This window comes from Pelmatolapia mariae, linkage group LG22 (assembly GCF_036321145.2).
Source record: "Pelmatolapia mariae isolate MD_Pm_ZW linkage group LG22, Pm_UMD_F_2, whole genome shotgun sequence".
NCBI classification, from domain to species: Eukaryota; Metazoa; Chordata; class Actinopteri; order Cichliformes; family Cichlidae; genus Pelmatolapia; species Pelmatolapia mariae.
This window is the reverse complement of record NC_086245.2, coordinates 16,956,883-16,968,671: the sequence shown is the minus strand read 5'-3', so window position 1 is coordinate 16,968,671 and position 11,789 is coordinate 16,956,883. Positions and strand designations below refer to the sequence as shown.

Below are 11,789 nucleotides of genomic sequence, written 5' to 3'. Positions count from 1 at the left end.
TTTTCGTCTCACTGTTTTATCTCTTTCTTTTAAGGCTTAACAATTACAAGAGACTATCAACACAAAGCAGAAAAAGTGGGTTGTAACAGATTTTAGTTGTTATATTTTTAGGTTGTTATTTTGTATTTTTAAATAATAGTTTGGAACCACTTTTTCAACAACTAGGTGTACATTTAACCTCAGGACAGGTGTAATTTACACAGCATATGTGTTTTAGTATTTTGTGCATGGGTTATTTTCAAATTCATGGGTAAGACAGAAAAGCTCCTGTACTTATAGAGCGGCTCGTGTAAGTGCATCTTGCTGTCCTGGCCAAACCTGTGAGTGTGAGCTTTTTAATAGTGAGCAGATGTAGTATTGATATGCTGCTGTTTGTAGCCTTGATGTTAACAGTCAGATTAGATTAGCCACTCCTCCGTTAGCACGGGCGCTGGAAATGATAGCTACAGCTAGTGTATGCGCAATTTTGAAAGATGGCTGGAGACTTGCGAGGTCTTGCGCTGGAGAAAGCCGAGCTGCTTTCCAGCCACTTGAAGGAGCTGCTGTCTTCGGGACAGGGATATGTTCGGGCTCGCTTCGGGGTTGACTTGGGTCTGAAGCCCGAGCTGTACCCGACGTGGGTCATCCTGTCCACGGCCGCGGCGGGTCTTCTGCTGCTGATCAGTCTGTCGTGGGCCGCTGTTTGCGGCGGGCTGCTCGCCGGGAAAAAGCGGGGATCCCCGGTCACACACGGCAGCAGCAGGAGCAGCAGCGGCGGCGGCGGTGAGCCCCTCAAGGCCGGTTTCGCTAAAACTGCCAAACCAGAAGAGCAGAAGAAGAAGAACAAAAAGAAAACGGTAGAAAAGGTACCGCAGGCAGCCTTTACCGAGCCGTCTAATCACAGCGAGTCAGTCACAACACGCGCGGGTGTTCATTTAACTCCTTAACCTAAGTGCTCCCTCTGCAAAACAGTTCAGTTAGACACTTATTTTATTATTTTATTAACAAAAGCCGTTAAGTTTGGCGTTAGCTAGCCAGCTAGCTACCTGGCATGTATGAATTGACGCTCGTCGCATACTTTGTTTACACAGCACAAATTAGGCCATCTAGGGACAATTCCACGACCCACTTGCAAGTGACAAAAATAAACCCGTAATCTAACTGCATATGGATGAAGGTAGGGTGTTTTATTAAGAAAGGGCAGGTGTTATCGGTGTTTGCAACCGCCTGCTACTCCTGTTTAGCTAGCTAGTTTATACGTCATCGTTAGCCACCTGAAGCTTCAACTTTCGCTTTGATGAGTGAAAATGGTTTTAAAGACGTCCGCAACCCAGGCGCGCTTCTTTGAGCCTCGTATTTAGAAAGCGATAATCCGTTTAACCTGTTAAATATAACTTTTAAAACAAGTTAACAGACAATAAGTGTGTTATTAACCAGTAATATGAGGCTTAATAATTTGGTGTAGACGCAAAAAATATCGAGGTTTTTTTTTAAAGTAAGTTGATATTTTTATTAACACTGGGATAAGGGCACTCTCTGTTTTTCTGGGTTGTTATGCTTTATGTTTCTTATCTGTGTCTTTTCACCCCTCCAGAAGTCTCAGTCCAATGGACAGCCAGTGACTGTGGCTCAAGAGGAAGTTAAAGTGGCTGAGGCAGTTTCTAAGCTGCCAGCACAGATCAAAACTGAGAAGGTATGATCAAAATTAAGGAAATGTGAAACCAGTGGTGAGCAGAGTAGGCGCAGCATTTCCCCTGAATTGCTCAGTTTTGTTGATGTTTTGCAAGATAGTTTTATTACTGGTGACATACTGCTAAAACTCCACTTCTGTGCAGTGAAAAAAAAATACATTTGGAGACTACTGTTGGGATGATAAAGGATAAATAATAAAAGACATTAAGTGCAGTAAACTTGTTATTATGAGGTAACTTGATTGTTTTTTTATTTCTGTCCACAGAAGCCAGAGGTGCAAGCCCCGGTGCAGGTGAAGAAAAACAAGAAGAAGAACAAGACAGATGTGAAACCAGTTCAGCTTTTGTCTTCAAACGATGGGAAGGAACCTGATGATGGTACAGCTCAACCGTTGAGGCGGAAATGTCACAATAGCTTCTCATTTTCAAACAGACATTTTAATATTGTGCAGAATGTGCTTCTCATGCATGTCCTGTCATTCTGATTGCAGCCAGACTCTTTAAAATATAGTAATGAGCAAATATTCTTCATAGTCCGGTATACACCACATCCCCTTAGAATGTCGTGTTATTTTTTGTGTGCATGTATGTGCGTGTCATCCAGGTGTGTGGGAGACAAAAGTCAGTAACCGAGAAAAGAGGCAGCAGCGCAGGAAGGAAAAGGGTCCTGAGGACTCTGGCGGTCCAGGAAGTGTGGAAGCATCAAAAACGCATGTGGAGGCAACTGTACCAGCAGCAGTTAACAAGAGGAACAGAGGAAACCATGGTATTCATGTAGAAGAAATTCACTATGTTTAAATCTAGTCACCACCCACTCTTTTAGGTACACCTGTTCAGTTGCTCATTAACACAAGTATCTAATGAGCCAGTCACATTGCAGCAACTCAGTGAATTAAATGTATTTTATTCTAAAAAGAAGATGGTAGCATATTCAGTATGCAATTTTGATAAATAGTCTACCCGCATTATCACACAGTAATTATGTGGTAATATGACAGGTTACTCAAGCTTTGCAATCCTGTTTCAGAGTCTTTTCATTCAAGAACCACTGGAAAGGGAGATGCATCCAGTGAAGCCGTTAAAGACAAAGGTAAATCTTTTTTTTATGAGACTTTCTTAAATGTGAACTTATCCAGAGTTTTAAGGTATCACAGAGGTGATTTTGAAGCTGCTCAGTCCAGTGAAATTTCAACGTTGCTCGTAAGTGTTGCTTTTTTGTCAGTGAACTGGTCTGAACTCCCCTCCTGTGACATATTTTGAACAAAACTGTCACTGAGGGACTCTGAGGGTCTTTCCTGTTTGCCTGTTCCCTCAGTTTCCTCCAGCTGGAGGCAGGAACCTTCGGTCAATGGTGGAGGCTGGAATGATATGTCCTTGAAGATCCCAGGTCAGATGAGCACTATGGAGGGAAACAAGTGGAGTGCTATCTCAGCAGCTACACATTACAGGGCCCAGCCAGAACCCCAGCCATGGGCTCAGGAGTCACAAGGTACCATCTAGATCTGAGTAAACCTTTTTACACCACAAATGCAGATATTAATAGTTTGTATTACATAAGAGATTCTAGACTGAACATACTGGAGGAGTTTTCTCTCTACACGAAACATTAGAGCTGATAATGAAATGAAATGACCTTTGCCCCCTTTCCACTAGCATAGTGCAGATTCTGGCGGGCAATCTAGCACCAGTTTTAGCAGACAAGAGAATAAAACCAGGGCCTAAAAGCACAGCAGTTTAAACTCAGTGGCTGTGAGAGACCCTACTGCAAGAAATACATCAATAATTGGCAGATGTAGCCCACAAATCCTCTAAATTCTATGGAAAGATAATTTCTTAATGCTTTTCAAGTGTGGGCTGGTTCTCAGAAGACACTGAGACAGAACTGGCTCTCCCACAGCACTGGCACATTCTTAATTGAAAGGAGGGATGAGAGTACTGACATAATCTGGTCAGGGTGTAGTGAAAGTAAAGACAGTATGTTAATGAAATTATAACCTGAGCTAACATTTAGTAAGCAGCTATGACAGCAGATTAAATCTTTGAAAATCTAAACTTGAGTTAACTGCTGCCTCAACAAGGGCAGCCCAAATAATAACCCGGCTTGTCCTGATGGATTATTGTCAGACAAATTCCTCCTTGTGGATGTCAAGCTCACTGTAAGCCTGCCAAGGTAAACACAGTGCATTTATCATGAAACTGAGCAGGATGTTTGGTAAAACTAGAGTAGACCTTTCTTTGTGTTGAATGTGATTTTGATTTATTTAGTTATTTTGTCTCCAGGAGACTGGATTTCATGCTGTGAGCTGTTCAAGAAAAAGTGCCAGTGGAAAAAAGACAAGATAGTCCAGCCTCATATTAGAAACCAGGCTGTTAACGTTTAATCTCCGCTGCAGTTTGTTTGCATTCCACCAGCATAACCTGTCTTTCTGTGTGCCGTCAGCAACAGCGTGGAGTGGCATTGATGGCCGGATAAAGCCTGACCTCAACCCAGTGTCCTTCTCCATGCTGGGACTAAACACCACAGGTTTGTCGACCAGTCACACACCAGACTTTTCAGCTGTGTCCACACTGGAAACGAGACGTAGCGAGTCGGTGACACTCGGGAAAATAACTGCTGCCAGCAAAAAGTGGGCGGGACCCAGGATAAGGCTTGCGAATGACGGAACTGAAGTGACTAACAATGAAAGCTCGTGATGCTGTTGATTGGCATGTGACCTGGCAGTAAATACATTACAGGGTTACCAAGGCAACTAGATGCAGAAATATCTGCAAGCAACCAGCCATCAGCTTCAAGGCAATTAATCGCTTCCAGTATGGATGCTTATTGATTGATTGATAATTGTCATGGCTAGACTAATGAGTCTACCCCCCTCATTAAAATAAATAAATTAACAAATAACCTTCTGTCGCATACAGATCCAATTTCAAATTCAGTGGAGCTGCAGTGGGCAAGCCGCCCTAAGGTTGATGATGAATGGTCAGGATTCAGTAAGTAGCTATGCATCAAATCCTCCTAAAAAGATTCTTCAGGTTTTTCCATCTAACTAACTTCCATCTGTATTGTGATTTGTTTGTTTTTTTAAGATGGGATGGCAGCAGCAGATCCCAGCTCTGACTGGAATGCCCCAGTGGAGCATTGGGGAAACTATGAAGAGCCCCCCGTGTTGGTGACACCAGCTCCTGTACAGAAAGAACAGCCTGTCCCCAATAAGGTTTTTGTTTTTTGTTTTCTTTTCTTTTAATTCTGGCTTCTTACTGTACTGTTTCTATTATAGACTTCACATAAATTGATCTGCATGCGTTATTGTTGCGTCAGGTGTTGGAGGATGAGAGAGACACAGAGGATCCGTCCGGCGGAGAAGCCAAATCGAAAAAGAAGAGGAAAAAGAAGAAGAAAACAGAAGAGGAGGCTGCATCTGACGCTCAGGTAATAAACCAAACCAAGCTGATAAAATCAGGTCTTCAAGTGAATATTTAACCTGTTGTAATATAATCATTTCTTGGGTTGTAGACGGTGAGCACGGCGCACGTAGTCAACACAATACCCAAACCCCAAGAGCTTCCTGCACTGCCCTCCAAAAAGCAGAATGCCAGCATATCCTCCACTCAGAGTAGGTTTTAACATCTCTGACTCCAAATCTGTGTTCACTGTGTTGTAATCATTTCTAAGAGCGGCTTGTTAGGTTTCATTTAAACACAAGTCACTATCTGTGGGTATATACCCAAGGTCATTATTTCATAGTTTTCACATGACACGCCCACCTGGCGGGCAAAAGCAGTACTGCGGTCCTTTGCCCTCCAGCCATCCATTGAACATCTTTCAGTTTCACTTAGCTAAAATCCCAGAGAGTTGCTGTTCTATCGGATGCACTAATCAGTACTTATTTACAGCTGCCAGAAGGGCGTAAACTATGGCACCAACTTGTCAACACACCTCTCCTAACCCTGCCGTACAGGCCAAATTGCACCAAACCCTGCTTCCCCACAGCAACCCAGGCTGACAGTGGCAGCTCATTTAAACTTTAGGAGGGATTTAGCTTACATTGGAAAAACACTTGGTCAACTTTACTTTATTATGACACGTCATTAATGTGACAAATTAATAATACTGAAATTTTTCTGGCCCTACACTGTAAAAGTCCCAAGTTAAGAAAATGTAAGATTTAACTTTGGTTGACTTTTTTTGAACAAAAAATCTAAGACTGTTTCTGTTTTACGGTGTCCAGCTCTTCTTGTAATTACGGTAGGGTTATTTTAGCAGCCCGCGCAGCCTTTTCCTTTGTCTTTACATTAATGAATGTACTCACACAGGAAACACACAGACCAGCTGAGTGTATTGTAAGTCATCCCACATGATGCTACTCAGTCAATCAGATCCTTTATTCAGAGCACGTGTGAAAACAGAATAATAGGGGAAATTCAAACTGCTCCTTTTCATTATATTTATTTTTTGTAAATTAAACATTTTGGAGAGATATTTGAAAGCAAATAAAGTTTTGAATTTACAAAGAAATTTACAAAATTTCAAAAAGCTCTTTTTTAAGTTTTAATGCAAACCTTAATCTACTTTAAAATAAGAAATTAACATTGAATAATACACATTGTTGAAACACTGTTGAACTTTACTTTCAGAGTTTTATTTGATAGTCAGTTTTTGACTATATGCAGACACCACAACTGTCAGGCTACTTTGAAATATATTGCATTGAATTATATTTATGATATTCTGGACCTTTGTTTAAGGAAATGTTCTGTAAATGGATGCCCTTAAATTTCAATTGAAAACATTTTTTTTTCTTGAATCTCCGTGCAGAAAGATCAGAGCAGATTCTAGAGCCTTCGAAGTCCTCCCAGAAGAAAAAGGTCCGAAGGGAAACATGAAGTCACTTCACAGGTCCGGGCAAAGCATATGCAAATGATTGTTAAACGTGTCACATGCAATAATCACCAGGTACACAGTTCAGAGATCAGTTTCACAAACAAAAAAGTAAACAAGCAGAAGGTATCACCTGCTTGGCGAAATTCAGAGATGAAATGTAGTCCTATGGACTGAAAACTTAACTAATTTGCACTATTTGCTATACTGCAAACAGAGTGGAGTTTGGGGTGAGGTGGGCTTTTAGTGGAGGTACATATTTAATGACAGCAAAGGTGTTTTGTTTTGAGATTTTTTATTTTTGCCCCCTCTGAGAGTGTATGTAATTGTTAACCCCAAAAACATAAAACGGGTTTTAAATTTTTATTTCTTTTGTGATTTTTTTTTTCTTTTTCTTTTTACCAGAAAACCACACTTTTTTGTTCCCCACAGTGTTGCACTTTGTTTTGATTGCTGTGCAGCAGCCCCCCTATGAGTTATTGAAAGGTTATGGAGCAGAGGAATCTACCTATCTCACTCACATCTCCATATGTACACTGACAGATTAAGATACTCCTGCTCTTTATAGTGGGTTTGATGTGACATCCGTCATTAAGAGCTGTAAGGGTGTTCAGGTGACTACTACCATTAGACACATTGATTGGTACTGATGGGTGCTACAGGACAGTGATGTAGCTGCAACATGATATAGGCACTTGGCAACTTTGCTTTTATATAGGAATACAACCAGGTGAAAACCAGCCTAGTCAAGTCCTATACTGGAAAGAGTTGTGTCATCGCCATCAGTGCAGACTGACTTGGATTAATTGCAACATCATTCTAAAACCTTCAGCAATCTGTCTGAGAATGATGACGTTTGTTTGAAGACACATTTGCGAATGAAAGTGGTCACCCAGAGGCTGAGGGTGTTGCATGCTCAACTTCTGGGCGACCAGTTGGTCACCACAACTACTTGCAGTCGTTACCAACATAAATATTAAATAAATCCAATCACCAGGCAACCCTAAAAAGAGGCTGCTGTCCTGTTTTTTACTCTTGCATGACTGAACCACAACTCACGGCTCTGTCAGCATACATATGGCATGTGAGTATTGTTTTGAGATGGGTTTGTGTATTCTTTTGTCTAATATTTCTGTCATTTGAGTGCAAACACTCTGCTGTAGGGTGTGTAGTTTGTGCTTTTAATGAATGAATGAGTAGCAGCTGTGGCTCATGTCAGTTACACTGGTGTGAAAGGCATCTTAGCCATAGAAGCACAGCCATTACTGTCCAACTCCTAACTGTACACCTGTCTAACTGTATGCACAAACACAGCTTTGCTACAAATAATTGAAAACACTTCTGACTGAGCTTCAGGGTGTCAGAAGGGAAATGTTGGGAGGCTGAAAGTTAGTAAATGATATGATATATATTCTTTTTGAATGACAGATTGGATTTTTGATATTAAACAACTGATTCTGGATCCCCACTGGAGACTTAACTGTACATCCAGGCTGCAGTAACTGATATGAACCACCAGGAGGCACTGTATTGTGAAGTTACTAGTGGGATGAAACTATACTGCAGTAGGACTACAAAAGTGTAGTCCCTCTACTTTTATAAACAATATCGCCCTGAGTATGTCTGTCTTTTATCTGACTGGATTGTATTTCGATTTTTTTTCCATACCTAATGATCACTTCTGAACTCTTGTGATTTTTTTTTTTAACATTTCTTCCACTTTTGTGCTAGAAAAAGCCATGCCATATGTACAGATTGTAAGGGCTTTTTCCAGTTCTGTAATTGCACTGTGCAAAAGGCTGTATTTGGTTAATTTTGATTTTGAAGAAATGTTTTTATTATCTTTTGCATAATGTGAACTATTTTAACCTTTTTAGTTTGGACCTTTGTTCCAAGATGTGTGATGGGCTAAATGTTTTTGACCTAAACTGAGAATGAGGATATACTTAAAGATATGACGTAGAGCAGCTTTAACTCCACATCTAAGTTGATTTTAAACAAGACACGCACATACATACACTCACAGAATTACAGACATATATAAAAGGAATTTAATTCCATTGCCTTAACTTGTAGTTGTATAGAAAGTGCGTTGGAGTCCTTTTTATAGTTTCCATCCAATTGCAGGTTTTGATGTCAGAATTGATTTAATTTTGCATGACTTTGATAATAGAATGAGATAAAGTGATCAAACTTTTGCTTTAAATGTTAGTACTTGGTCCACTCATAGTACCACTCAGTATCTATACTGTAATAGCTTTCTGTATGGAGACAAATTGCAGCTTTCATGTGGGCATCCAGTTTAAGGGGACATTACCATGTTTTTGTGAGATGTAGTGCATCAAGGCATCGATCAGCTGATGGTGGTAGTTGTTGGTAGACCTGGTAGATTGCAGAGGATAAAGTGATATGTCACTGTGGTTTCAGGTGCCCTTTTGTTAAATTTTTACTGATGAATATGATGATGACTCAATCAGCGTATTTATATACTTGTCTCTAGGAAATGTCTTTTTGTGAATGGTTTTGTTTAATGAGGAGATAAAAATGAAATTTCTATGTTTGTTTGGTAAAGATGAAAATTAAATGAGAAGTGCTTGTATCACATTGTCACAGAAATGTTTTTTTTCCTTCAAGCTGTTAACTAACACAGCATACACCTGTCAAATATCGTGAAGAAGGTTTGTGGTGTTATTAACTCTCTTAAAAAGATTCTCCTAACATGAGATACTCATGTGAAGTGTATTGTTGATTTGTTTATTAGATTTGATCCATTACCTGTGCCTTAAACAGCTGCTTTGCCACTTTTCTTTAATATGTAAAAATTAACCAAATTAAGCAAAAACATACCATCCCTGGTCACTTCATTAGGTACACCTGTTTAACTCTTCATTAACACCATCTGATCAACTAGTCACATGGCGGCAACTCATTTACACATGTTGGAATGGTCAAGATGAGATGTCAAAGTTCAAAATGAGTATCAGAATGGGGAAGAAAGATGACTTTGAACGTGACGTGGTTGGTGGTGCCAGCCATGTCACGTCAGAATATTTAAAATGCTGCTCATCAACAAAGATTTTTCCAAACAACTATTCTAGAGTTTACAGAATATGGTTCAAAAAAGAGAAAATATTCAGTTACCAGGCCAGAGAAAGACAGGCTCAAATAACCAAGTTATGACCAAGGTATGCAGAAGAGCATCGCCTCAAATCCCAAAGCAGATGAGCTACAGCAGCAGAAGAACCATGTGAGGTGCCACTCCAGTCAGCTAACCAAAATAACCAGGGTCACCAAAATTGAACCAAAAAAACACTGCCCGATTTAATAAGTCTCGATTTCTGCTACAGCTTTCAGATAGTGGTGTCAGAATTTCATGTAAACAACATGAAACAATGGATCCATCCTGCCTTGTATCAATTGTTGAGCTGGTGATGGTGTAGTGGTGTGGGATATATTTTCTTGGTATACTTTGGGCGCTTTAGTACCAACTGAGCATAATTTAAATGCCACAATTACCTGAGTATTGTTGCTGACCATGTCGAGTCCTTATCTCAAACATATAGGGAGCACCTTTGAGGCATAGTGGAAAGATAGAGTCACATCATGGATGTGCAGCCACAAAATCTGCAGCCACTGCTGTCATGTCAATAGGGAGCAAAATATCTGTGCAATGTTTCCAGCACCTTGTTGAATCTATGCAATAAAGAATTAAGACTGTACAGGAGACAAAAGAGGGTTGCACCCAGGACTACCGAGGTGCACCTAATGAAGTGACCAGTGAGTGTAAGACATCATGAAAGAAGTCTATTGTATGATTCCATAAAACAGTGTGCATGGTTACCCGGAGGCTTGCCTTAAATTTATCTTCCACATTTAGCTAGGATAGCTGTTTATGCTTCTTGTAAACATTTGTACAGCAAGAATAATGAAGAGCTGGCTGCTCTGTTCAATGCAATTTCAAGGTTTTATTTTGGAGGGGGTTTTAAGATGTTTTTTAAAAAGCACTTGACCAGATGATCAGCCAGTAGCATGCCCCAGATCTGATATATATATATGAAATATATAGTATTATTAATTTGCAGCCTTTTAGTAATGCCTTGCAAGTCCAACACATAAATTTTCCCTACTACTAATTTAGGTGATGCACATGTTGCATCATCAACATGCATACTTTTTTGACATTATCTTCAAAATACTTTTCAAAAAATTGAAAATAAAAGTAGCCCCAAACTACTGCCTTGTGGAACGCCGCAACATTTCTTTTTTTTTACTCCTATAAAAACAGCCTTTAAAAAGCACTCACTCTGCCAGAGAGCTAAACTTTAATCCAAGTGCAGACTTTGAGAAATATCATGTTTGATATTAGCAGTTAATAGTTTATATACTGGTATATGTAGCCTATACAGATGGTAGTCAGTGACATTGAAACATAGAAATAGTATTACTAATAGTGCCATGTTAACCATCAAGTATGGGATGGCTAAATCAATAAGTAATGTTGAATGGTACCATTACTCTGTTTACTGTTGTTAACAGTTGTTAACAGTTCTCTGTTGTTCATATTTTCTTTCTAATGTAGTTTGTTTGCCGTCAAAGTAATTCCAATTCTGGGATGAATAAAGTGAAGGCTCACTGCTTGCTACAGTACAAATCTGTGTCACTAGTTAGGACTCTGTCAGACCCTGGCTACAGTGACCTTCTTGCGGCCAAAACACTGCATCCGTCAATGTGGTTAGGCAGTCGCGTGGCACGCTCACAGAGCCTGACCTCCTTCGCTTCATCTCTCTCCATCCTTTATCTCTCAGTTCATTTAGGATTTACTGGCTTTTAATCTCTCACAATCTCTGGCTCACTGTCCATTCGCATTCACTTTAGTGGACCATCATGGTTTTTTCCCATTCTTCCCTTTTTTGGGGGGGATTGTTGTGGGGGGGGGGGGGGGGGGTTCTTCTTTTTTGTGTGCATGACAGGCAGATGTATTAATAGAGAAGGCCACTCTGTAATGGATGGTACTGTGGTTGCTAAAAGCCTTGCTATGAAAAGCATTTGCTAATGCTGCTTTGAAAAAAAAAAACTAGCCCTGTGTCTGAAATGCAGAGGTCTGATGCAGCTACAAACTAAAACAAGAACATAGCAACTTGCTCATCTAGTCTAAAAAAAGAATAGACAGTTGAACCGTTCCTTTGTTTAATAAAACTTCAGACACACTCACAATTAATATGGAAAATCTATTCAGCCTGGAA

At 40.1% G+C, this 11,789-nt stretch overlaps 1 protein-coding gene across 2 annotated transcripts; it reads left to right on the top strand.

Moving 5' to 3' along the window:
• Window positions 1-113: 113 nt before the first annotated feature.
• Window positions 114-9,135, top strand: mtdha (metadherin a). Of its 2 annotated transcripts, none has more exons than XM_065470820.1 (12): window positions 114-845; window positions 1,574-1,672; window positions 1,937-2,048; window positions 2,275-2,436; window positions 2,698-2,760; window positions 2,986-3,159; window positions 4,117-4,194; window positions 4,587-4,658; window positions 4,755-4,882; window positions 4,987-5,097; window positions 5,182-5,281; window positions 6,484-9,135. In XM_065470820.1, the coding sequence occupies exons 1-12, from the start codon at window positions 474-476 to the stop codon at window positions 6,549-6,551; spliced, it is 1,539 nt and encodes a 512-aa protein (XP_065326892.1). In that variant the 5' UTR covers window positions 114-473; the 3' UTR covers window positions 6,552-9,135. The 2 variants fall into 2 exon arrangements, with proteins under 2 accessions (XP_065326892.1, XP_065326890.1); XM_065470818.1 differs by having other exon boundaries at window positions 116-845; window positions 4,111-4,194.
• Window positions 9,136-11,789: the final 2,654 nt, after the last annotated feature.

Bases quoted from the DNA above. Each gene is read 5' to 3' on its own strand.
- mtdha (XM_065470818.1), top strand. From the start codon at position 474: ATGGCTGGAGACTTGCGAGGTCTTGCGCTGGAGAAAGCCGAGCTGCTT. The intron at 2,437-2,697 runs GTATTCATGTAG...ATCCTGTTTCAG, and splicing joins GAGGAACAGAGGAAACCATG to AGTCTTTTCATTCAAGAACC. The intron at 5,282-6,483 runs GTAGGTTTTAAC...ATCTCCGTGCAG, and splicing joins CAGCATATCCTCCACTCAGA to AAAGATCAGAGCAGATTCTA.